At 39.8% G+C, this 24,123-nt stretch overlaps 1 protein-coding gene across 2 annotated transcripts in view; it reads left to right on the top strand.

Annotated features, from left to right (window-relative positions):
• The window catches only part of BLMH (bleomycin hydrolase), a 41,109-nt gene that overhangs the window by 6,095 nt on the left and 10,891 nt on the right, over positions 1-24,123 (top strand). For both annotated transcript variants that reach the window (XM_068977535.1, XM_068977534.1), the window contains exons 5-11: positions 540-628; positions 2,140-2,232; positions 12,035-12,190; positions 13,296-13,454; positions 13,575-13,642; positions 15,268-15,385; positions 17,990-18,059. In XM_068977535.1, coding sequence (XP_068833636.1) covers positions 540-628; positions 2,140-2,232; positions 12,035-12,190; positions 13,296-13,454; positions 13,575-13,642; positions 15,268-15,385; positions 17,990-18,059 — 753 coding nt within the window. The remainder of the gene's footprint in view (positions 1-539; positions 629-2,139; positions 2,233-12,034; positions 12,191-13,295; positions 13,455-13,574; positions 13,643-15,267; positions 15,386-17,989; positions 18,060-24,123) is intronic.

Genomic DNA, 24,123 nt, shown 5'->3' with positions numbered 1-24,123 from the left:
GCCATCCAACCATCTCATCCTTTGTCGCCCCTTTCTCTTGCCCTCAATCTTTCCCAGCATCAGAGTCTTTTCCAGTGAGTTGGCTCTTCTCATCAGGTAGCCAGAGTATTAGAGCTTCAGCTTCAGCATCAGTCCTTCCAGTTAATATTTAAGATTGATTTCCTGGTTTGATCTCCTTGCTATCCAAGGGACTCTCTAAGACTCTTCTCCAGCACCACAATTTGAAAGCTTCAATTCTTTGGCACTCAGCCCCTTTTATGGTCCAACTCTCACATCCATACACGACTACTCAAAAAATTGTAGCTTTGACGATACAGACCTTTGTTGGTGAAGTAATGTCTCTGCTTTTTAATAACTCTGTCTAGGTTTGTCATAGCTTTCCTTCCAAGGAGCAAGTGTCTTTTAACTTCATGGCTGCAGTCACCGATAGACTAGCAAAATATGGCCTATTTTTAAAAGCAGTAGCTGTTTTTGTCCAAATTTCGGACACTTGGAATTTACGTTTACTTTATGGAACATTAAAATTTGTTTTCTTTTAGAAAAATATGGTGTTATCCCTAAGAAGTGCTTCCCTGAAACTTACACGACAGAGGCAACCAGAAGGATGAATGATATTCTGAATCACAAGGTACAACATACAGAGCAGGGCGGGATTGCATGTAATGTGTTTACCTTAGAACTCCTAACTGATTTTCCAGGGACATTCCTGGGCATTGCAGTGTACACAGGCTATATATAAGATAGCTACTCACTGTCCATCCATGGCAGTGTAGCTGCATATTAACTTTAAAAGTAACTAATGGGACTTCCCTGGTGGTCCAGTGGTTAAAAATCCACCTGCTAATGCAGGGGCAAGGGTTTGATCCCTGGTCATGGAACTAAGGTCCCATGTGCTGTGGGGCAACTAATAAGCCCACCCACCGCATCAAAGATCTAGTACAGCCAAAATAAAAAAATAATTATTTTTTAAAAATAATGGTGATTAGTAGAGTGATTTTTTCCTTCTCTTTAAAAATATCCCACTTTTATTTCTGTTGGTTTTAATTCTTTCTTATGAGTGCTGAGGAATGAAAGCCCCATTCTCAGTGTGGGACAAGCACATGGGGTACTGTGCCTCTCACTTGGTTCTAGTGGAGGCAGACTGGGACAGCTTTATGGTCTAGTAAAACCAAACACCTAAGGAAGACCTCCTTAAAGACGAGGCAGAGTTCTTAGGCTTCCCCAAACTACCTCAAGTGTAGTTTATCCACTCACTAAAACATTTGATGTAGTCCCTTAACTGCTTTTTATTGCCTTAGTTATCTTAATGAATCATTCTGTCTTCTCTACGTAACCCATTTTCCCAGGGAGGACTGTGAATCCTACAGGGATGCTGCTCTGCCTGCCAGATTTCTTTTTTAAGAACTGGGAGTTGCCCAAATCTGCTGTCTTGATCTATGAGGCTGAAAATTGGATTTGTCATCCCTGGAAGAAAGACTACATTTTAAAATAAACTGTAAAATGTGTTTCCCCAGTATGAGAAGTAGGTTATTTTCCACTCAGGAAACTCTGGGGAGTATTATCCACAGGCTGAAAGATCATTATTAGTAAGGCATTGGATTCCATTTCAGGTGGGAACAAGATCCTCTTTAGCCCTGTGGCTAGGTTTATGACTCAAGTTTATCTTAGGCATCTCCCAAAATTGAAAACAACAAAAATGAAAAGTATATTGGGGTTTGGCATAGCCATGATCATAATGATTTTACAGAGAAGAAATAGACAAGCAGGAAGATTCTAAATTAAAACCTATTAGAGTGAATTAGTGGCATAATCAACTTGTCTCCCATTTTTTCGTGATAGGCATTTTGAAATCACATGTTTTCCCCATTCCCAGACACATCACAAAGGGTACCATCAGTTGCAGAGCAGAAGCAGTTCCGTCTAGTATTTTAGGGGACTCATCCATGTCTTTTCTCCTTATGGAGAAAGTTTTTCTGTCTATGTGTAAGTGGAGTTGTTGGGGAAAACATTTGCTTCTATGAACTTTGCCCTGGGTCTTGACTGAGTTATACTTCAAAACGGAGCTAGCGTTGGTCTGTTAGTCTCCTTTACAGTTGAATTTGGGTAACTGTTGGAATGCTAAATAAATTTCTGTCATAGATGAGAGAATTCTGCATACGACTGCGGAACCTGGTACACAGTGGTGCAACCAAAGAAGAAATCTCAGCCACACAGGACTCCATGATGGAGGAGGTAATAACAATTACTGGATTTTTTGTGACCCTTTTATTAAAGAACTCTGAGAATGTTCTTGTCTGTTACATTGATTAGGAAGCATGGTCATTGTCATTAACATTGAATTGAAAATTACTTAATTTTACAGCTAAAAAGGCTGAGATATAAACTTTGCAGTTTAGTATGGGACTTGTGGGATTCCCAGGTGGCTCAGCAGTAAGGAATCAACATGCTGATGCAGGAGACACTGTTTTGATCTTTGGGTCAGAAAATCACTGAGAGGAGGAAAGGGCAAGCCACTCCATTATTCTTGTCAGGAAAATTCCCTGGACAGAGGAGCCTGGTAGTCTACAGTCTGTGGGGTCGCAAAGTGTTGGACACAGCTGAACAACTGAGTATACATACACACGGGACTTGTACTTGAATCTGATCTTTCCCAATTTAGGATTCTGTATAATTTCATTCTTTATTCATTTCATAAATATTGAATACTTGCTAGGAGTTTGGCACTGGGAATACAGAGATGAGAAAGTCTCTACTCTCAAGGAGCTCCATCCCTTGGTAAAAAAAAAACAACACAGGAATAATTATAATAAATCCTTTGCAGGATATGTATAAAAAAGGACTTGGTGGTCATAGAGGAGGGAGCGAATAAGTCAGTGAACTGAAGGTTTCATAGGACAGATATTTGAACCAGTTCTTGAAAGAGCAGTAGAGATTTACCAGGTAGAAAACTGGGAAAACCATTCCAGACACAGGACTTGCATGTACAGTGGCATGAACAAAGGTGAAATCTTCAGACAACAGAGTACCTGAAACATAACTTTTTGTGAGTGTGTTTGGTAGCAAATTAAGCTAGAAAGGCAGAGCTGTGAGGGATCTTAGGTAGATGCCAGATCTTTGGCTTTATTCTGTAGCAATAAAAACGGGAAACTATTCATGGTTATAGTGGTTAAAACAATGTATGTGAAGACATTTTGGAAAACTTTAAAGAGTGTTAAACAAATACCAGGGTGCAATATTTACTATCAAGGCAGTTAAGAATCTTTATTATATAATTACATCAATGATTACATTTAATACTATCCATAATCTAAATGAATATGTATAAAACTGTGAAATTGCTTTAAGAAAAGTACAAATATTTATGTTTTTGATCTAGTGGACCCATTACTCGAAATCATTCAACTAACAGTTCTTTCAGGACTATTTTTATGGAATTAAAATGGTCTAAATTTTTTTTGTTTTACTACAGTGGACAACGTTAATGCTTCACTCGTGTTTTCCTTTAAATTTTAGAGAGGCTGCAGAGTGTAGTCCTGAGCATGGTCTCTGAGGTCAGACCATCTCGCCTTCTCATTATTTAACAGCCATGTGACCTGGGATAGGTTCCTCAAACTGTCAGGTCTCAATTTGTTCATGTGTAATGCCCCTACCCTCTCGCTTGATACAATTTAGAATTTCTTAAATACTGTTCAGTGGCTGGATACAGAGGTGTCAGTTTGCCTGATACATTTAAACTATTTCATATTCTCCTGTTTCTTTAACGCCTCTACAGCCTCTGCTGCTAAGTCGCTTCAGTCGTATCCGACTCTGTGCGACCCCATGGACGGCAGCCCACCAGGCTCCCCCATCCCTGGGCTTGATAAAATTTAGTTTCTTAAATATTGTTCAGTGGTTGAATACAGAGGTGTAAATTTTGCCTGATACATTTAAATTGTCTCATATTTACTTCTCTCTCTACTCCTTAAGTGTTCTTTGTTAAGAAAGGTATCTGTAGTAAAAGAAATAGGCTTTGGAATAGGACATGGGTTTCACCTCTATCACTTAACAGCTCTGTGATCTTGGATAAAATACTTAACCTGTCTCAGATTCAGTTTGAGTTTAAAATGCATTCCTCATTGGATTTTTGTGGGGATCACATAAAGAATTAAATATCTGAGTGTAAGTTCTAGTGCCTGGTATATAGCAGTTGTCCAGTAAATGGTAGTTTTCTTGTTTCTTCCTTAGAACGATCTCTCTTCTTAAGGCCATGTCTCTTGCATAATTTGCCTTTATGATTATACTAAGATTGTGGGGTGTAGGGGGTAGGGAGGAAGGGTCTGTAAAGAGTTACGGAAATAGTCTCAGATGGTACTTATTGCAGATCACAAACATCCTGTTAACTTAAGATATTTGCTTTAATGATCTTTTAAATGATGTATCTAAAGTCCATTATCTGAGCCTGCGATTAGCTGCTAAGAGGGCAGATATATTCTACATATCTTTTCTCTCCTTTCCTAACCTTGGAAAAAGTAAAACACCACCTTGCCAAGTCCTGAGTATAAATGTTTTATAGGATTATTTACTTAATGATTCTCTGTAAACTGTTGACTACGGAATTCTGTGTGGTAGGTCTTTAAATTTTTACAATTCCCTAGATGACTTCTCATTAGTGAACCTGACTCTTCTGGTAATGAAGAGTCTAGTTGTGGTTTTAAAGCCACAAATTAGTACCTGTGATTTGCCTAGCCTTGTAGGCACCTCAAAATGATGACTTGAATCAACAGCCATGAAGCTCCCATAGCTTTGAATGAGATGTGTTTATGCTAAAGGCATTTCTAAGGAGGCTTCCCTGGTGGCTCAGTGGGTAAAAAATCTGCCTCTGTGATGCAGGTGACTCGGGTTCGATCCTTGGGTTGGGAAGGTCCCCTGGAAACAGGAATGGCTACCCACTCCAGTATTCTTGCCTGGAGAATCCCATGGACAAAGGAGCCTGGTGGGCCACAGTCCCTGGGGTCAGAAAGAGTCAGACATAAGTGAATTGACTGACCACAGCACAGCACACACCTAGGTATCTCTTTCTTTTTATCTTTCTTCCTTTCTTCTGGAGGGATACCTGTTTCTTTTATTTTTTCAACTAAACAGTTAACTTCTTAGTTTGAAGCATATAATATATTTGAATTACATTTGCTAATCATTCTACCTTGTTGCACATTGGAGGCTTTTGAGTGTGTTATACCAGGAGCATGAATAAGGCTTGTACTTTTAAACTTTTGTAAACATAAGAAATTACGTACTAACTGTCCCAGGGCAGGATGACATAGAAAGTCCTTGTGATCCAGAGGTTATCACTGCCAGCTCTCTGATACTTTTCCTTATGTACTTTTTTTCATTTAAGATCATATAAAATTTAGCTTAAAGAAAGGATCCTATGCACTGTTAATAAGTTCCTTTTTTCATTTTCTTTGTGTTTCTCTAGTGCCTATAGTTTTTGTTATATGCAAGCTTTTTAAAAAATTATTTTTTAATTGAAGGATAACTACAGAATTTTGTTGTTTTCTGTCAAACCTCAACATGACTCAGCCATAGGTATACATATATCCCCTCCTTTTGAACCTCCCTCCCATCTCCCTTCCCATCCCACCCCTCTAGGTGAATACAGAGCCCCTGTTTGAGTTTCCTGAGCCATACAGCAAATTCCCGTTGGCTATCTATTTTACATATGGTAATATAAGTTTCCATGTTACTCTTTCCGTACATCTCACCCTCTCCTCCCCTCTCCCCATGTCCATAAGTCTATTCCCTGCGTCTGTTTCTCCATTGCTGCCCTGGAAATAAATTCTTCAGTACCATTTTTCCAGATTCCATATATACGTATTAGAATACAATATTTATCTTTCTCTCTCTGACTTACTTCAGTCTGTATAATAGGTTCTAGGTTCATCCACCTCATTAGAATTGACTCACATGCATTCCTTTTTATGGCTGAGTAATATACCATTGTGTATATATACCACAACTTCTTTATCCATTCATCTGTCAATGGACATCTAGGTTGCTTCCACGTTCTAGCTATTGTAAATAGTGCTGCAGTGAACAATGGGATATACATGTCTTTTTCAGTTTTGGTTTCCTCGGGGTATATGCCTAGGATTGGGATTGCTGGGTCATGAAAGAAAGTGAAAGTGAAGTCGCTCAGTTGTGTCCGACTCTTTGCGACCCCATGGACTGTAGCTTGCCAGGCTCCTCCGTCCATGGGATTTTCCAGGCAAGAGTACTGGAGTGGGCTGCCATTTCCTTTTCCAAAGGATCTTCCTGACCCAGGGATCGAACCCAGGTCTCCCACATTATAGGCAGACGCTTTACCGTCTGAGCCACCAGGGAAGCTGGGTCTTATGTTGGTTTTATTCCTAGTTTTTTAAGGAATCTACATACTGTCTTCCATAGTGGCTGTATCAATTTACATTCCCACCAACAGTGCACACCTTCTCCAGCATTTATTGTTTGTAGACTTTTTGATGATGGCCATTCTGACTGGTGTGAGGTTATCTCTCATTGTAGTTTTGATTTGCATTTCTCTAATAATGAGCTATGTTGAGCATCTTTTCACATGTTTGTTAGCCATCTGTATGTCTGCTTTGGAGAAATGTCTATTTAGATCTTTTTCCCACTTTTTGATTGGGTTGTTTGTTTTTCTGGCATTGAATTGTATGAGCTGCTTGTATATTTTGGAAATTAATCTTTTGTCAGTTGTTTCATTTGCTATTATTTAACCCCATTCTGAGGGTTGTCTTTTCACCTTGTTTATAGTTTCCTTTGCTGTGCAAAAGCTGTTAAGTTTAATCAGGTCCCACTTGTTTACTTTTGTGTTTATTTCCATTACTCTAGGAGGTGAGTCATAGCGGATCTTGCTTTATGTCATCGAGTATACACAAGCTTTAAAGGTTACTTTCCATTTACAGTTATTAGAAGATACTGGCTATAACCTCCTTTTGTACAGTACATCCTTGAGCTTGTCTTACAGCCATTATTAGTTTGTAGCCCCCACTCTCCAATCGTTACATCACCCCTTCCCCCACGCACAGTTAACCACTAGTTTTTCTCTGTATCTGTGAGTCTGCTGCTTTTTTGTTATATTCATTAGTTTGCTGTATTTTTTAGATTTCACATATAAGTGATGTCATACAGTATTTCTGTCTGACTTATTTCACTTAGCATAAGCATCAAAAATATAAGAATACCTACAGTGAGCTAGCCACTGGGGGATTTAAGCTGAGGAGTGATGTGGCTTAATTTTCGTTTTAAAAAAGATATCACCCTGGCTGTTTTGAGAACGCATGGTAAAACAGCGGGAGAGGAAGAAGGGAGACCAGCGTGGAGGCTATTGTTGTGTAGACGAGATATGGTAGTGGTTCCCACTAGATGGATGAAAATAAGGATGAAGAGAAGTGGATATATTTGAGGGTGGTGTATCTTCAAAGTGAGGATAACAGGGCCTGCCAATGTGGAGGACAAGGAAGAGGGAAGATTTGGGGTGATATAAATGGAAGGTTTCCAGGTAGGGGAGAGAAGGCTTTGAGTGATTATGAGGGAACCTGTATGTGGTCAGGGATAGCAGTGTAAATGAGAGAAGTAATAATTGAAGAAGCAGAATTTGGGAGGAGGGAAAGAGTAAATGTGCTTACCGTAGGGCTTTCAAACTTGACAGTCAAATCCCTTGGGATCTTGTTAAAGTGCAGATTGACTCAGTAGATCTGGGTGGAGCTGGAGAGTCTGAATTTCTCACTATTTCTTTGATCTAAACAGACTCTAAAAGTGGGAACCACTACCATATCTCATCTACAGAACAGCAGCCTCCACACTGGTCTCCCTTCCTCCTCTCCCGCTGTTTTACCATGCGTTCTCGAAACAGCCAGGGTGACATCTTTTTTAAAACAAAAATTAAGCCACATCACTCCTCAGCTTAAATCCCCCAATGGCTAGCTCACTGTTTATCTTCTTATATCTGAAGGTAATCATTTGACTCTTAGTTATCATCCTTGTGAGCTCATTTTCTTTAACATCACAGAAAGGCACACACCTCTTAAGTGTAGGTTTTTGTGTCTTTCCCTGCCCTAAAATATATCTAATGCCTCCAGGAAATTTCTCCTCCTCCACTTGCTTTTGCTGGCACAAGTAGGAGTTTTGTTTTTAAAGCAGATAACCTGCCTTTCTTTCATTCCCCATCAGAAAGCAGTAGAGAGGTGTCTCCTCTCCCCTTTCTCTGCATTGTCAGCAGTCACCAAGGTCTCCACTCTCCTCATGTGACTGGCTCATTTGCCCTCGGCACCGAACCTTCTCCAAAGTTCTGCTATTTTCTGTGACTATTTCTGTGTCCTGGCAGTCATTCTCCGTGATCAATAGGTCACTTTACCTTTGAACCTAATTTCTCCATCAGTGAAACTAAAAGGTCAGAGTAGATGGTTTCTTAATGGCACTGTAGCTTTGTGTGTTTACAGTAGAAGGAAATCGTATTTCTACAGTGCTTCAGACTTTACTGGACAATCCAGTATTGTAAATACAAATGACGATTCCAAGGTTCTGTCCCTTCTTCTGCGGTACCGGGCACTGAACTCTTAGCATTACCAGTTTTGCTCCATTGCAGGTAGCTTGGTTGTTAACCATTGCACTACCTTCCCATTCTTCTGGGTTGAAGAGAAAGTTCATTCGGGTTTTTCGTAACATCCTATGGAAAAACCCAAACGAACTTTTTGGCCAAGCCAGTAACATTTCTAATTACTATGGTTTCCTCCATTCTGTGTCCGCCTGTAGCCGGCTTTAAACTCTCACCCTTCTAAGCTTTCATGACTGACTCTCAGCTATTGCATCCTGCCTTCCTCCTCTTACTTGGTGTCTGTCTTCCAGTTTAGCCATGAGGATGGGAATTGACTCTGTCCAACATCATTTGTCTTTAAATTGGGGTCCATACATTCTTTCCCTGTGTCCTGTATTTCATGCTTTCTGTGTCTTTTGTCTTTTTTCCATTGCCTTTCAGGTTCTATTATTCACCAGTATTCAGTTCTGTATAAAGACTTTGTTCAATGTCCAGTATCTTTTATTGTCCTGAATGTCAACTTCATCTTGTGGGAAACAGGTAACAACTCCCGAGTTGTCCACCAGAGAGCAGTCTCAGATACCCAAAGCTCACTGCCAGCTTTGTATTTTGGGAACAAGGAATAGTTTTTCAGAACAGCAGAGTCTCTTATCAAGAATTGAAGTATCATGGGCCCTGGAGATTATAATTCAGATAATTTTTTAAAATTAGAGCTTGTTTCACTATTGTTAGTTGACTTGGAGCCAAACATTCCTTCCAAAGTGTTTTAAACTGACTTGAATGTGAATGGCTTTGGATAATTTATTGTCATGGTAAACAAATAATATAAAACAAAGCAACATTGTCTCAGATTACAGTTTTATCAAAATATAAGAGAAAGAGATGTCACCCTTATCCTCATTCATCCCTTGTATATATCTTTGATAAAAATTCAGCTTTATAAAATATATGCAGTAAGGCATAAATATTTTTATTCCAGAAAAAGATGAATTATAGAATTCATTTAGATAGCTAAAATGCAGATTTCCTTTAGTGCATTTTTGATGAGAAGGAAGGATTGATTTCACACTTTTTACCATATAGAGGGAGTCAGATGCCCAATAAGGTATATGTAAATCATAGTGTAAAACACTCGTATTTATATTTAGAATGTGTTTAAAAGTAATCGGAAGTTCACTTACTTAATCTTCATTAGGCCTAGCCCTAGTCTCCCCCATTTTTTCGCCAGGGCCTGGGTAAACCAAGTGGATGACTGAGAATTAATTAAAATGACCCCATACAAAATGTTCATACACATGTGACAATGATTATTAGTTGAAAATACACATCATTTAAGGCTGTAAAGCCTTCCTTTGTTAAACATATTATACACTTTAATTGTCTTGACCATGGTTAACCAGTGGCAGGGTCCTCATGATGAAAATTACCACTTGTGGCCTTGGTGCTGAGGAAATACAAAATGACTGTCTGGTCCTTAGGAATCTCAAAAAGAGCTCATTAATCCATGGGTAGATTAGCTCAATTACAGTTGCTCATGTGATGCCCGGCTGCTGCTTTTCTGTATGAGAAACTAGCCTGAGAATGATATGTTAAAAGAGAGGCAGTTGGGCCTCCCTGGTGGCTCTGTGGTAAAGATTCTGCCTGCCAGTGCAGGAGACATGGGTTTGATCCCTGGTCTGGGAAGATCCCACATGCCACACAGCAGCTAAGCCTGTATGCCACAACTTCTAAGTTGCCCTAGAGCCCGGAGGCTGCACCTCCTGAAGCCCATGTGCCCATGCTGCACAACAGGAGAGTCCACTGCAGTGAGAAGCCCAAACACCACAGCTGGACAGTAGCCCCTGCTTTCCACAGCTGGAGAAAAGCCCACGGAGCAGCGAGGACCCAGCACAGCCAAAAAGAAATACATAACTTTAGAAAGGGAGGGTGGTGGGTGAAGGACCAGCCTTTCAGGCTCATAAGACATAAAGCAGATCCTAGTAAAGGAAGACCCTCTCTTGGAAAACAAACATAAAATGAAAGGCACACATAACTTCATCTGTAGGTTGATGTGTTTCTGTTAAGGTGGTAGAATCAGGCTCTGTCTTCCGTATGACATAAGAGTCTTTTTATCCTTAATTATAGGCCTGAAGTCATAGGCCTATTTCTAATTTTCTAGCTTTGGTTCAAAGACGAAGTTTGAACCTTGCTTATCAGGGTATCTGTCCCAAGGCTTTTTTGAGGCCTGATTTTTGCAGTTTACTGGCTTTAGGACTTCAGTCAAGCTATTTATTTTCCTGAACCTTGGTTTCTTTATCTGTCAAATGTGAATAGTATCTACCATTTTTGTTGAGAAGACTGAGAGACATGGATTGTGGTACAGCACAGTAGACAGTATTTCCTTTTTTGTTTTAAACCCTGAACTGGTGGAGCAATACTTCAGTTTTTTTTTTTTTTGGACAGTGTATGACTTCAGGTCATGATTCTGCCAGTTACTAGCGATGTGATCTTAAGTAGATTGCTTAATTTCTTTGAGTCTTTTGGAGGAGGGAGGAAGAGGGAAATTACACCTTGAGAGAGTTCTATGAGAATTAAGTTAACCTAGCAGATATATAATGGGTAGCACAAAACAGTCACACTCAGGATCCATTTCTTCTAACTGTAGTGGAGTATTCAAATGTAAGGAGCAAATAATGCAGGTGGTAAGTGATGAGACTGGATCAGGGTGGTGACTGGGGTGGAGAAAGAAGAGGCAGATCATAGTGTATATTTTTTCAAAAGTAGAGGAAATTTGATACAGAAGAGAAAGTACTTCTGTGCTCTGACCTTATACAGGGTATGTCTCTATACTTCTGTCATTCTGTAAGATGAAAATAATATAAAATGTATCCTTGAATTGTAATGATGCCAACTTGAAGGTTTTGTGACATCATTAGAGAGTATGTTACAGTCTCAACCCCAGAAATGGTACCTTTCTACTCAGTGTATTCTCGTTCTGATATTACTTTGGATAGACATTGTCATCTAAACTCCACCAAAAAGTTAGTGACTTTTCTGGGAGTAGAGACCCCTGTCACAATCAAAGCAAAACCTGGAAGCATAAAGGGAAGGAAATCTATTTATAAAATGTATGTAATTATTTGTCACTTGAAATACAATCAGCAGCAACCCAGATCTTGCTGTGGATCAGTGGTGAGTGATTTCTTGGCTAAGGAAGTTTGACTTGCAGGGCAAATACAAAGCACTAAATATTAACATTTCAGAATTGTATTGTTCTGAGTGTTTATTTAAGAACTCAGAAGTTTGCTGATACCAAATCCTGAACATCAACCTTCCAATTTTTGGAGCAATATTAAGTTTCCTGTGAAATCTCTGACTTGAATATAGCCTCTGATTCCTTGTGTTCGCCAAGCTTGAAACTTGAAGAAAAGAGGTAAAAATACTGCTTCCCTCTAGCCATTGCTCATCTGTCCTCCTTTTTTCCAGATATTCAGAGTGGTGTGCATCTGTTTGGGTAATCCACCAGAGACGTTCACCTGGGAGTATCGAGACAAAGATAAAAACTATCAAAAAATTGGCCCTATAACACCCTTGAAGTTTTACAGGCAACATGTCAAGCCACTCTTCAATATGGAAGATAAGGTTAGAAACTGGTGATGGCAGCCACTGGCTTTTTATTTTCAGATACCTGTTGACTACAAGAAAGAGTATCCAATTCCAAGGTTAATATGCATGGTCATCCAACAAGACACTAAACCAAATTTTTCCTCTTCTTCTGAAGTATTTTATATACCAGTTCAGTTGGATTCCCAGTACTCCTCCTCAAGACTTCTCTAACTGTGGGTCCGCATTCAGTTTAATTCCCATCAGCTCCCCTTATCTGGGCCCTGAGTCATTCTCCGGTGCAAAGACAGTAAAAGCCTATTTGGCATTTCTTACCATGGGTTCAGAGCATCACTGTGCTGTGGGCCTCTGGGGACTCTTTCGTGGAAAGGAGCAGTATCTAAGCCCGATTTTTCCCACTAACTTCAGGACTTCTCCACCTGCCTAGCAGGTGCCAGTCTTCCCTTCCTTGTTGGCATCTTGACCCTCTTAAAGGGCTTTACTGGTGGCTCAGATGGTAAAGGATCTGCCTGTAATGCAGGATTTGATCCATGGGTCCTGGGAAATCCCTGGGAAGATCCCCTGGAGAAGGAAATAGCTACCCACTCCAGTATTCTTAGCCTGGAGAATTCCATGGAGAGAGGAGTTTGGCGAGCTACAGTTCGTGGAGTTGCAAAGAGTTGGACACAACTGAGTGACTAACACCTTCACTTTTCACTTCACCCTCTTAAAAGCAAATGGCTTTGTTTTATCATTGGAGTCCCAGTTTAACTGTACTACCAGGCATTGAGCCTGTCTTGAAACTTGAGAGCAGGGGTCTTGTAATGATGGGCTCCTGAATCATCATTTTGCCTTACTTGGTGCACATAATTCTTTAGGATTAGTTTTGGGGTGACTTTTGCCAATAGGAAAAATGGTGATGCAGCTCCCAAATGTCTCCCTTCAACTGAATAGAATATACGGGGACCTCTCTTAAAAGGACCCTGCCACCTTTTGTTTCTTGGTTATTTAACAGTGTGTTCGTAATGCTTATTCTTGTAGGCAGGGGTGATAAGCTTGATATAAATATATGAACTTGGAGGGGAGGTCTCTGTCTTGATATTCCTGGTGTTATGTTCTGATCAACATATTCTTGATCCCCTAGATTTGTTTAGTGAATGACCCTCGGCCTCAGCACAAATACAACAAACTTTACACAGTGGACTATTTAAGCAATATGGTCGGAGGGAGAAAAACTCTGTATAACAACCAACCCATTGACTTCTTGAAAAAGATGGTTGCTGCCTCCATCAAAGATGGAGAGGTTGGTATTGTTTCTGTGTCTTCTACATACAGAGTTAAAATCTCTTCTTCCAGATCTTTGGTGGAATAGGAAGATAGGACATATGTTGACATTCTGTCTTCCTCTTTCCTCTGTTTCTAGGCTGTATGGTTTGGCTGTGATGTTGGGAAACACTTCAATGGCAAACTGGGCCTCAGTGACATGAATGTGTGAGTACAAGAAATTTAAAATAGAAAATCACTTGTGGGTTGTGGCTGTTGGCGTACACTCTTGGTACGAAGTGACTCAGCTGAGGTTCATTCAGAGATTAAACCTGAGGGTGGGCCTGTTTCTTTCCATTTTGTAGAGTTTGAGGATTCATAGCTGAAACGCTGGAACGCCACATATTTATATGCTCTAACCTGGGAAGTCAAGATCATATCTGAGTCGAAATTGTTGGATGCTCCTAAAAAGTCATAACTACTTGAGGAAGAAACTTTTTTTAAAACTTTTTATTTTGGTTAACAATGTTGTGGCAGTTTCAGGTGGACAGTGAAGGGACTCAACCATACATATGCACGTATCATTCTCTCCCAAACTCCCCTCCCATCCAGGCTGCCACATAACACTGAGCAGAGTTCCCTGTGCTGTACCGTAGGTCCTTGTTGGTTATTCATTTTAAATGCAGCAATATATTCATGTCCATCCCAAACTTCCTAACTGGTCCTTCTCCCCTGGTAACCACAAGTCCTTCCTCTGAGTCTTTGAGTCTCTTTCAGTTTTGTAAGTAAGTTAATTTGTATCATTTCTTTTTAGATTCCACATATAAGGGATATAATACAGTATTTCTCCTTGAGGAAGACAGTTTAAAAAAAATTGATTAATGTGTAAATCTGTTAAGTGTATTTGGGATGTAACAAAAGGTTTTCTAGGTCTCTGGTTTGATGTTTGATTCTTCTTACTACTTCCATTATTTTGATACCTTATGTATTTTGTCTTTATGACAACTAGGACTAATTTGGCTACACACTTTAAAGCATTACTTCTGGTTGTTGATGACAACGAAGGTTCGTTTGTGAACCAAATCATACTAAATCCTTGACTGTTAATATTTATCACATTAGTGTTATTGTTAAGTAATTATTACTTGTAGGAAATTGAATAAATATCTTGACAGTTAACAGTAGGAGAAAGGAAATCTGCTAAAAGAATTCATGAGATTTTCTAAACTTTGAAAATATTCTCCAATATTTTGACATTTATTTAAATTTCACAGTTAGCCATGGTCTACGTGAATTCAGAAACTGAATTCTACCAACTCAAAGTGAAAGTCACTCAGTCATGTCCAACTCTTTGCGACCCCATGGACTATACAGTCCATGGAGCTCTCCAGGCCAGAATATTGGAGTGGGTAGTCATTCCCTTCTCCAGGGGATCTTTCCAACCCATGGATCAAACCCAGGTCTCCCACATTGCAGGCGGATTCTTTACCAGCTGAGCCACAGGGGGAGCCCAACCAGCTCAAAAGAGACCATTTTTGAAAGAAATACTTCAAAAACTTTTTTCGCTGTTGTTTTCTTTCCAGATTTACAGTGCAGCCTTTCGTCAGTTTTTTGATTAGGGGAATTTATGTTAATAACTTCTTATTTTTCTGAGTGCTCTTGTGACCCAGAGAGAATGGAATCCCATTGAGAGACTAGATTCTGCACGTCCCATGTTCTCAGAAGAGCTGCAGCCCAGATTTGTCTGGCGCTGCTGAGCCCCTTCAGTTTCGTCTGTGATCTTCTCATAGCCAGAAGTCAATTATCCCCCGTGATTGTACTTTCTATATTCTGTGCTATTCTTTTTATAACAGCTATGACCATGAGTTGGTGTTCGGTGTCTCCATGAAGAACATGAATAAAGCTGAGAGGCTGACTTTTGGCGAGTCACTTATGACCCACGCCATGACCTTCACTGCTGTCTCAGAAAAGGTATGACCCCCAGCATGCAGACACCGGTGTCTGCACAGGGGCACCTCCATTCCCCTGCGGGCCATTTAATCCAGCGGAGCTTCTTCAGTGTATGTGCTTCCTGTTAGAAGTTAGGTTCCAAGCGAGACATTGTACCCACCTCTCTGGGGGGTTGGCTGCATGCTTTCAGAAGTCATAAAAATAGGAACTGTCCATGAGGAACAAAGTTTGGGTCAGCAGGGAGTAAGGAAGTAACTGCTTCTCTGTAACTTTGGAAATTCTCAGTGTGAAAAGAGGTCAGCAAGGAAGCTTGGAAGAAGACCACTTCAGTTTAATAAGGAATTAAAGTGTGCCCTGAAAGTGTTCATATCTTGATGGTTAGTGTTCAGTCTCACCTTTGTCATTCAGATTCTTCTGCAGTAAAATGTCAATAACAGTAATTGGTAGACTCCATGCCCATTACTGAGTTTATTCAGAGTTTCAGGAAATGGGATGTAGAGTATTTTGGATTTCCCTATGGAATATTCTGACTAGTAACACCACTGTTTCTAGGATACAGTGTTGGAAACAACAACTGCAGTATTATCTTTCACAAATAAGCCTCCTCATTCCCAGTCTGTAGAAGAGAGTTTTACTTCTGTGCTCAAGGATCATAAAGAAGAGAAGACATCAAACTATGCTTTAATTCTTTACCACTGCAAGCAAAAATGTTCTTTCCAAGCCTATCTAATTACTGGAAAGAGTGTCACAGAATAACTGTCTTGACATTAGAAGCAAAATATTAGAAGGAGCTTTTCAGAAAATACTCTAAATATTGAGATAAAATGTGATCATAAATAAACTAGGAAAAGAGTACTATTAAACCACTTAAATATGAACAACTTGGTATTTTATTCTATGTTTGGCCCTGCTATATTATAAAATTTAGTGGATTTACAACTAAGCTCCTTAAAGTTAAACTTTTAAACTATTTAGAGGATTATTAAAAAGGAAAACAAAAACTTTATAATTTCCAAGAGAGTTTGGCTTTTTATCATTTTCCATCTCTGTTATAGAGTATTACTACTTTTCAGAAATAAAAATCATACATACTCCATGTCTTTTTCTCTGGAAGTTCCATTCTTTAATAGGCATGGTTTAGTAATACGCTGTTTTTCCCTCTGGGAAATGGAGCTACATTACATGTTAATATTATAAAGCAGAATTAATGTTATCATAACTGGAATTTTATATTGAGATTTTTCTCTTCTCTCCACTTTTGACCTCTATAAAACTAGTTTGCATTGCCTTTGAATGATAATGCGGAGATAAATGCTTGTAAGTATTCTGGGATATCCTTTCTTGTTGCTGATTTCTTGGAATCCCTGACAGGGAGTTCCAGATACTATTCTATATTTGTAGATGACGTGGCTTGATCTAGGTCATGTAGGAGTTCATTGGCAAAGGCAAGAAGAGGAAGCATTTTCAAACTTACTGTAATAAATGACTTCAGGTGATGTAGATTCTAACACCGATATTTTAAAAGGAAAGTAAAGATGTACTACAATGCAGGGAGTAGAAAACCAAAACATTCAATAAGCTTGACCCAGAATGTATAGTTTATTGATGTGGTTTTGAAAATCTATGGGGCTAAGATTAAGGGGTAGTCCAGATAAGGGTATTTGAAACTTTGGGGTTTGATTGTTGGCTATTTCTGAGATGGAAAATTCCTGAGATTCAAGAAAACTGTCAGGAGTAAAGTTGAATCCTATTTAGATGTGATTTGTGCAGTTTTATGCAAGTGGGAGTTGACAGATGAAATCATTAGGAGATAATTCAGGAGCCAGTTCTCTTCTCAGGCTACAAAGATATAAGTTGTTTCGACATCAGCTAATGCTCTGGGTAAACATGAAAGAGAACAGTCTTTTCCCAAATGGAACCTTCTTATCCCTCTCTGTATCACTGTAATAAAGACTGTAAATGAAAATTATCATGATGAGTATCATTTTATTGATGAAGATAGATGAACAGAACTGCCTAGGTTTTGTTTCATGGAAATAGTGTTTTGCTTTGCCATTCCATCTATACTGTATTAAATTCAGTATTTGTGTAACCAAATCAGTAAAAAGGCACATTTTGGAAAGTATCATTTCTTGGTTCCCCTAAGAAAGAAAAGTAGGCTATATGATGGGAATGTGTTTGTTTTCTTTTTTAAACTCTTGACTAGGTCTGAGATTCATTGCTAAAATAAATACAGTGAGATGCCTCTGCAAAGAATGGTAATTGAAAGCGAGTCCCTGGCTTCAGATGGTGTTTACTGCTTTTCGTAATTTTAACATTTTGTTTTTCTTAGCCAAAAGGGTTTTTAATGTGCTTATTTTCTGTATACCATAAAATGTAAAGGAGAAAATAGTAATATTTATTGCTTGGCTGGGTTTATTGTATTTTCACCTGAAGGGATTCAAAATCCACCTCTAATAGAACATTCTCTTAGTTATAGTAGAAGATACACAGCCCTGGTCATGTATAGTGTTGCTGTATAGAGAAGGCTGTTTCTTCTGAGTGGCTGAATAAGAGCTAAAATTACATGACACCTCATCTGGACAGATCTCATTTCAGACTATGCTGTCATCCACTCTTTTACAGGATGATCAGGACGGCGCTTTTATAAAATGGAGAGTGGAAAATTCTTGGGGTGAAGACCACGGCCACAAAGGTGAGCTTATGCTGGTAATACTGCCAGACTCAAAGTGACTGGGTTCTGTTCTACTCTCTGCCTCCTAAGAGATATGGGAAGAAAGAGCTGCCCTGGTGTTAATCTGTTTTTCAGTAATTGGTCCAGTTAGCTAAATTATTAGCTGGACTATTGTAGAGAAAAATCTGAGGATCTCGTTTGCCGCCAGCATTCCTGCCAGCATCGTGGTAGGCCTGAATGCCACGGTTGGCTCTGAGACCAGTATGTGCTGGCATTTGTTCCAGACCATAGTGACCCTCCTACACCTCTCTGTACCGGAATCCCTTGGCCAGTAAGAAACTTGAGTGTCCTTTGCCAGGACTGTTGGCCGTACAGCATTTGGCGCCTTTTTGTTGGCTGTACTAACTCTAGAAGATCAGAAGCCTTCCAAGGAGGAGAATGGGCCTGGCAAGAAACTTGAGGCATTTATTGGAGACTCATTAGAAGTTGTGGGGTCTAAAGAGGAAGAGAATGTTGTGGTTACCATTTAGAACTGTTTTATTCTGACAGTCAAAAGCCAGGCAGAAGTCTTAAGTAAATTCTAGTAATTGGGCTTTAAAAAACAAACAGATAATATGTGAGTTGTAGCAAAATAAAAACTACAGATAAGCCCAAAGTTGGGGGAAAAAAAAACCTCTAATAATCCTGCCACCCAGAGATCACCATTGATTAACTGTTCAGGGTGTATTCTTGCAAATCTTTGAGACCATATTTTTTAAGATTGTTTTTCATGGTAGATAATAGTAGATTATCATCTACTTTCAAGGTAGATACTAAGGTGGTGTTGTGCTTTAATTTTTAGGGTTTCAAACCAGAAAGTGGCAACTGCCCTAGAACGTGATGCATGTCAGCATGTTTGCCTGGGTGCTGTGTGCATCTTATAGCGCCTTCTTCCCAGAGTGCACGTGCCTTACCTTAGCCAGTGGATTCCGGCTAGGAAGGACGTGTTAACCACAGTTTACTTACTAGACCAGCTAGAAGGCTGGGAGGAAGTAGATGGGGAATCTAGTGAGATAACCCAGACACTTGGAATCAAACTTTAGCCATCTCACCCAAGCAGGAATCAGCCGGAAATTAAATAAATAAAGGGAAAGAAAAGAAAAAGAAATTAGAGACCTCAACAACTCTCTGTTACTTCCCTCTCTGTTTAAATGATTTTCCAGCTAAGTCCTTTAGAGCTCTAGGATTTCCAGGGGTAAAAAGGTGGAAGAAGGAGGGATGGAGAGGCTTTGAAGTGAGCACATGGAGCTTCAGTCATTTGTATTTGAAAACTGCTGTCTTAGAAGAGCCTTGACAAGGCTTGTGTGTGCCCCGATTGAGCAGCACAGGCAGTTGCGATGGCCAACACCGAGAGGCCATTTCATCAGTCATTCCAAGTCTCTTCATCTCCCTGTGAAATGATCATGGGTGGGTTTTGGCTTAACTGTCCCTGGGGTCTGCTGTGGAACTCTGCAGCTCAGTGTTTTTATGTAAACAAATATCAGCACTGTTACTCTGTTCATCATCACGTAGTTGCATGTTCCCCTTCTGTGATTTCTGTCATTGTTCTGTGATTATGAGACACTTGCTAAAACTATTATGAATTAAAGTGCATTTTGTGCATGTATTTTAATTGGTGATTTCTTATAAGATGAGCTCATTTTAGGACACAAAAACATTGGAATTGGGTAGAGATGGGTTATGAACTTTAGGAAAGCTAGCAGAAAGATTTAAAATAAGCAATCAGAATTCAGTTATAATGTAAGTTGATGATAGTTATGAAATGAATGCAAAGGAAAAGCCTGAATTGGAAGAATTTGGTGAACCCTGTATGGAATAACGGATTGGTTCAAGACTGAGAAAGGAGGACGGCAGGGCTGTCTGCTGTCACCGTGTTTGTTTTGTCTGTATGCTGGACACATGAGAAATGCTGGGCTGGAGGAGTTACAGGCTGGAATCAGTAGGTGGGAGAAATATCAACAGCCCCAGAGATAGAGATGATACCACTCTAATGGCAGAAGGTGAAAAGGAACTAAAGAGCCTCTTGATGAGAGTGAAGGTGGAGAGTGAAAGAGTAGGCTTAAAACTAAATATTAAAAAGACTAAGACCATGGCATCCGGCCTCATTACTTCATAGCAAATAGAAGGGGAAAAGGTGGACGTAGTGACAGATTTCCTCTTCTTGGTCTTTAAAGTCGCTGCAGATTGTGACTGCAGCCATGAAATCAGAAGGCGATTCCTTCTTGGCAGGAAAGCTGTGACAAACCTAGACAGTGTGTTGAAAAGCAGAGACATTCCTCTGCTGACAAAGGTCCATACAGAGACGGCTATGGTCTTCCCAGTGGTCACATAGAGTTATGAGAGCTGGACTGTAAAGAAGGCAAAATGCCAAATAATTGATGCCTTTTCGGAGAAAACTCCTGAAAGTCCCTTGGACAACAAGGAGATCAAACCAGTCAATCTTAAGGGAAATCAACCATGAATACTTGTTGGAAGGACTGATGATGAAGCTGAAGCTCCAATATTTTAGTCATCTGATAACATCCGACTCATTGAAAAGGTCCCTGATGCCGGGAAGGATTGAGGGCAGAAGGAGAAGAGAGTGTCAGGATGAGATTGATGGATGGCATCACCGATGGAATGGACATGAACTTGGGCAAATTTCAGGAGATGGTGAGGGACAGGGAGGCCTGGCTTGCTGTAGTCCATGGGGTCACAAAGAATTGGAAATGACTGGGTGACTGAACAACATTTTAAAACATAAGATTGTTTCAGATGAAACTGTGTAGCTTCTGTTTCATTTTTGGTCTTATTTGGTCCCTGTAAATGGTTTGTTATCATAAAGATTAGTGTCTAGGAAAAGGACTAAAATTATGGTTTGTTTAGACCAGCCTGGACCATTGGCTTGTTTCTGAGATATTTTTCTACCTATTAAGAGTCACTGAGTTTGTAGATAGTAGTGATATCCATTTAAGAGAGGACAAACACTTGTAAAGTCAGGCAAATATTCTGTTTTGTGTAGGGCGAGTTACTGTCTTTATTACTTTAAACCTAAATACCTACTCTTAAAGGGGATTCTAGGTTACTTTGCTAATTTTTTTCCTCCATTCAACTGCACCTCTATGCCCCACTCAATAAAAGTTTTGCTTCTGTTCACTTATGCTCATTCCATTATTATGTTGAGAGACCCGGGGTCTTGATCCCCCTGATGTGCCTGTAATCCTTCCTAGTGAAACCTGCAGCTGTCAAGTTAGGACTAAACTAACTTTTTTCGTTGTTCTTGAAAAAGTAAAATGCCTGAGATTATACAGACTAAAGCATTTCAGTAGAGAGCCAAAAGATAAGAAATTGAACTGAGTGGGTGTAGCGTATAGTTCGTTCAAAGCCAAAAATAAATTATTCTCCTGTGTTTCTTGGTAATGTTCTTTTTGACTTAACAGGAAGGAAGGAAAGAAAACATGATCTAATTTAATTGGCACACTGGGCCTGACCTTAGGGAGAGTACGTTGTCTGTTGTTATGCTGGCGATGTGTGTTTGCCTCGGCGGGGCCCACCCGTCCATCACCCTGGTCGGCGTTGGCTGCCATGTCCGATACAGAACCCCTTTGTGCTCTTTTAGGAGAGGTGACAACCTTAAACACCATTGCTAGGATTTTGTTTCTGTAGATAGCATTGTTAGCAGTTTGTTACTGTGCTCTAGGGGATTTCTGCTTGTAAAGATTGATGGTTTCTCAAAAAGCAGTGTTGGTAATACTACAAGCTGGCAGTAAACAGAGCAGAGATACTTGGGCAGGCTGCCTTTTTCCTCTGCCCAGCTCTAGCTTTGGGCTTCCCTGTTAGCTCAGCTGATAAAGAATCGGCCTGTAGTGAAGGAGACCCCAGTTCAATTCCTGGTTGGGAAGTTCCCCTTGGAGAAGGGATAGGCTACCCACTTCAGTATTCTTGGGTTTCCCTGGTGGCTCAGACGTTAAAGAATTCGCCTGCAGTGCAGGAGAACTGGGGTTCAATCCCTGGGTTGGGGAAATCCCCTGGAGGAGGGCATGGCAACCCACTCTAGTGTCCTTGGCCTCGAGAATCCCCATGGACAGAGGAGCCTGGCAGGCTACAGTCCATGGGATTGCAAAGAGTTGGACACAGCCAAGTGACAGAGCACCACACACCTCTGGCTTTGGTCTTCCCCACTGGTCATGTTCATGTCCCTTCCTGCCCAGAGTCTAGTATCAGTGATGAAGTCCAGTAAACTGACTGTTTCCCAAAGGGGATAGATATTACCTCTGCCTGCAAGAGACATAAAGGGAGAAATCAATTCTTATCTTACTGAATCCATTGAGTTACTTCATATTGGTGAACACTAGTATTCTTGGTCAGCTGAACTGAAAACTGGATACATATCTGAGATGGCATACAACCTACCTGACTTTTCTCCCCTCCTTCTTGAAATACTTGGCTATGCATTTTGTACCTTCTTTATGGATCGTATTAGAAATGGATTCCATAGCTGAATGAGGGAATAGACCTTGGGACCTGTTACATTATCTTTCATTTTGAAAAGCTGACGGGCTTGTTAGAGTTAAATAGTTTGTAAAATGTTTAAGAATTCAAAATAGGGGAAATAACCTTTGGTGCTTTTTGCTCTTAGTCAGAAATTCATCTGAGAAGAGCACAATCTTTATGCCAGAGTGACCTACAGGTCATCTCACTAATAAATGGTAGATCCAGAATTATAATTTGGACAGTCTGACATTAGAACCTACTCTTTATCACTAAACTGTGTTTCCTCTTAGCTTCTCTGTTCCAGTGGTATCTGGTCTGCTCATAGAAATAACATGGTTATAGCATGTTTCTTTGATTTTTTTCGTTAACTTTTTTTTATAACTTAGTTCTTTTTTTCCCCTTAACTTTTTATCATGGGCAATTTCAAGCCTATACAAGCAGAATAGTACTCAGAAATTCCCCACATGTTCATCACCCAGCTTCAGTAGTTATAAACATTCTGCCATGCACGTAACAAAGTATTTATAGTCAATAAATTGAATTCTTGGATGGTCGCCCTAATGAACCAGTCTTGTTATGATTGGTTCACTTAGTCATGAGATGGTATTCCAGTTCTAAAGTCTGATACATCAGAGCCCTGAAGGTAGAATTATCATAACATACTTCTTATGCTTGTCTAGTCTAGTTTCTTAATATGCTAAATAGCACAGCTTCTTAGTGAGGTTAGGGGGAATATAATTTTCTGACTCTTCAGTGGTCACTGAAGGAAAATCTTTATCTTTTAAAAATTTTGTTTCTCTAAGTTTTCATTTTGAACCAAGATTAGTTTTTCATTTTTCAAATTGCTTTTTTTGCCTTTCAGCTTCGACTTTGAAGTTGTTTTTAACTTGCATTCTTCATCTTTTCTTACATGTAAGCCTGTTCTTGATTTCATTTTAGTAAAATTTCCAGACTTCCTCATGAGGCTTTGGCATGTTAGAGACTAATCTGGAAAGAAACTTAACGAGACTGATTCACATTACATCTGGACTTCTGCTGCTTTGTAAAAACCAAAAGCATGGCCTTCAATTGCCTCACCATATGATTTTGGGAACAGAATGTTCAAAGCTAGGCACAAATGTCATCATACCCTTCACATAATGTTATATGGTAGAACCAAGAGAGACAGTTACTACTTTCTTGATTATAGATCCTGGACAGCAATTTGTCTCCTTGTGGTTTCACATTTCTCTATCAATAACATGGATGACAACCGTTTTCCTTATGATGTCCTGTAGTTTATATGTAGCCATCTAACTGTACACTGTTACATAACTCTAAAGAGTTCAGTGAATAGTCTGTACTTCTATCAGAGGTACTCAGGACATATAGTTCATAGCATCTTGCTTGCTTCATAAGAATTCAACATTTGCTAATGCATTTGTCCTGTCCCCCCCAACCCCCACCCCTACCCCGCTGCTCATGGCATCAGTTAGAGTAACTTAGGGTATGAACATGGATAATTGCACCCATGTTTTATGGGAATCAGTGAAAACATGCTGAGAGGTTGTGACTTACCCAGTGTTGGAGATAG

Source organism: Capricornis sumatraensis, chromosome 8 (assembly GCF_032405125.1).
Source record: "Capricornis sumatraensis isolate serow.1 chromosome 8, serow.2, whole genome shotgun sequence".
Classification (NCBI taxonomy): Eukaryota; Metazoa; Chordata; class Mammalia; order Artiodactyla; family Bovidae; genus Capricornis; species Capricornis sumatraensis.
This window is presented reverse-complemented; position numbering and strand designations above follow the sequence as displayed.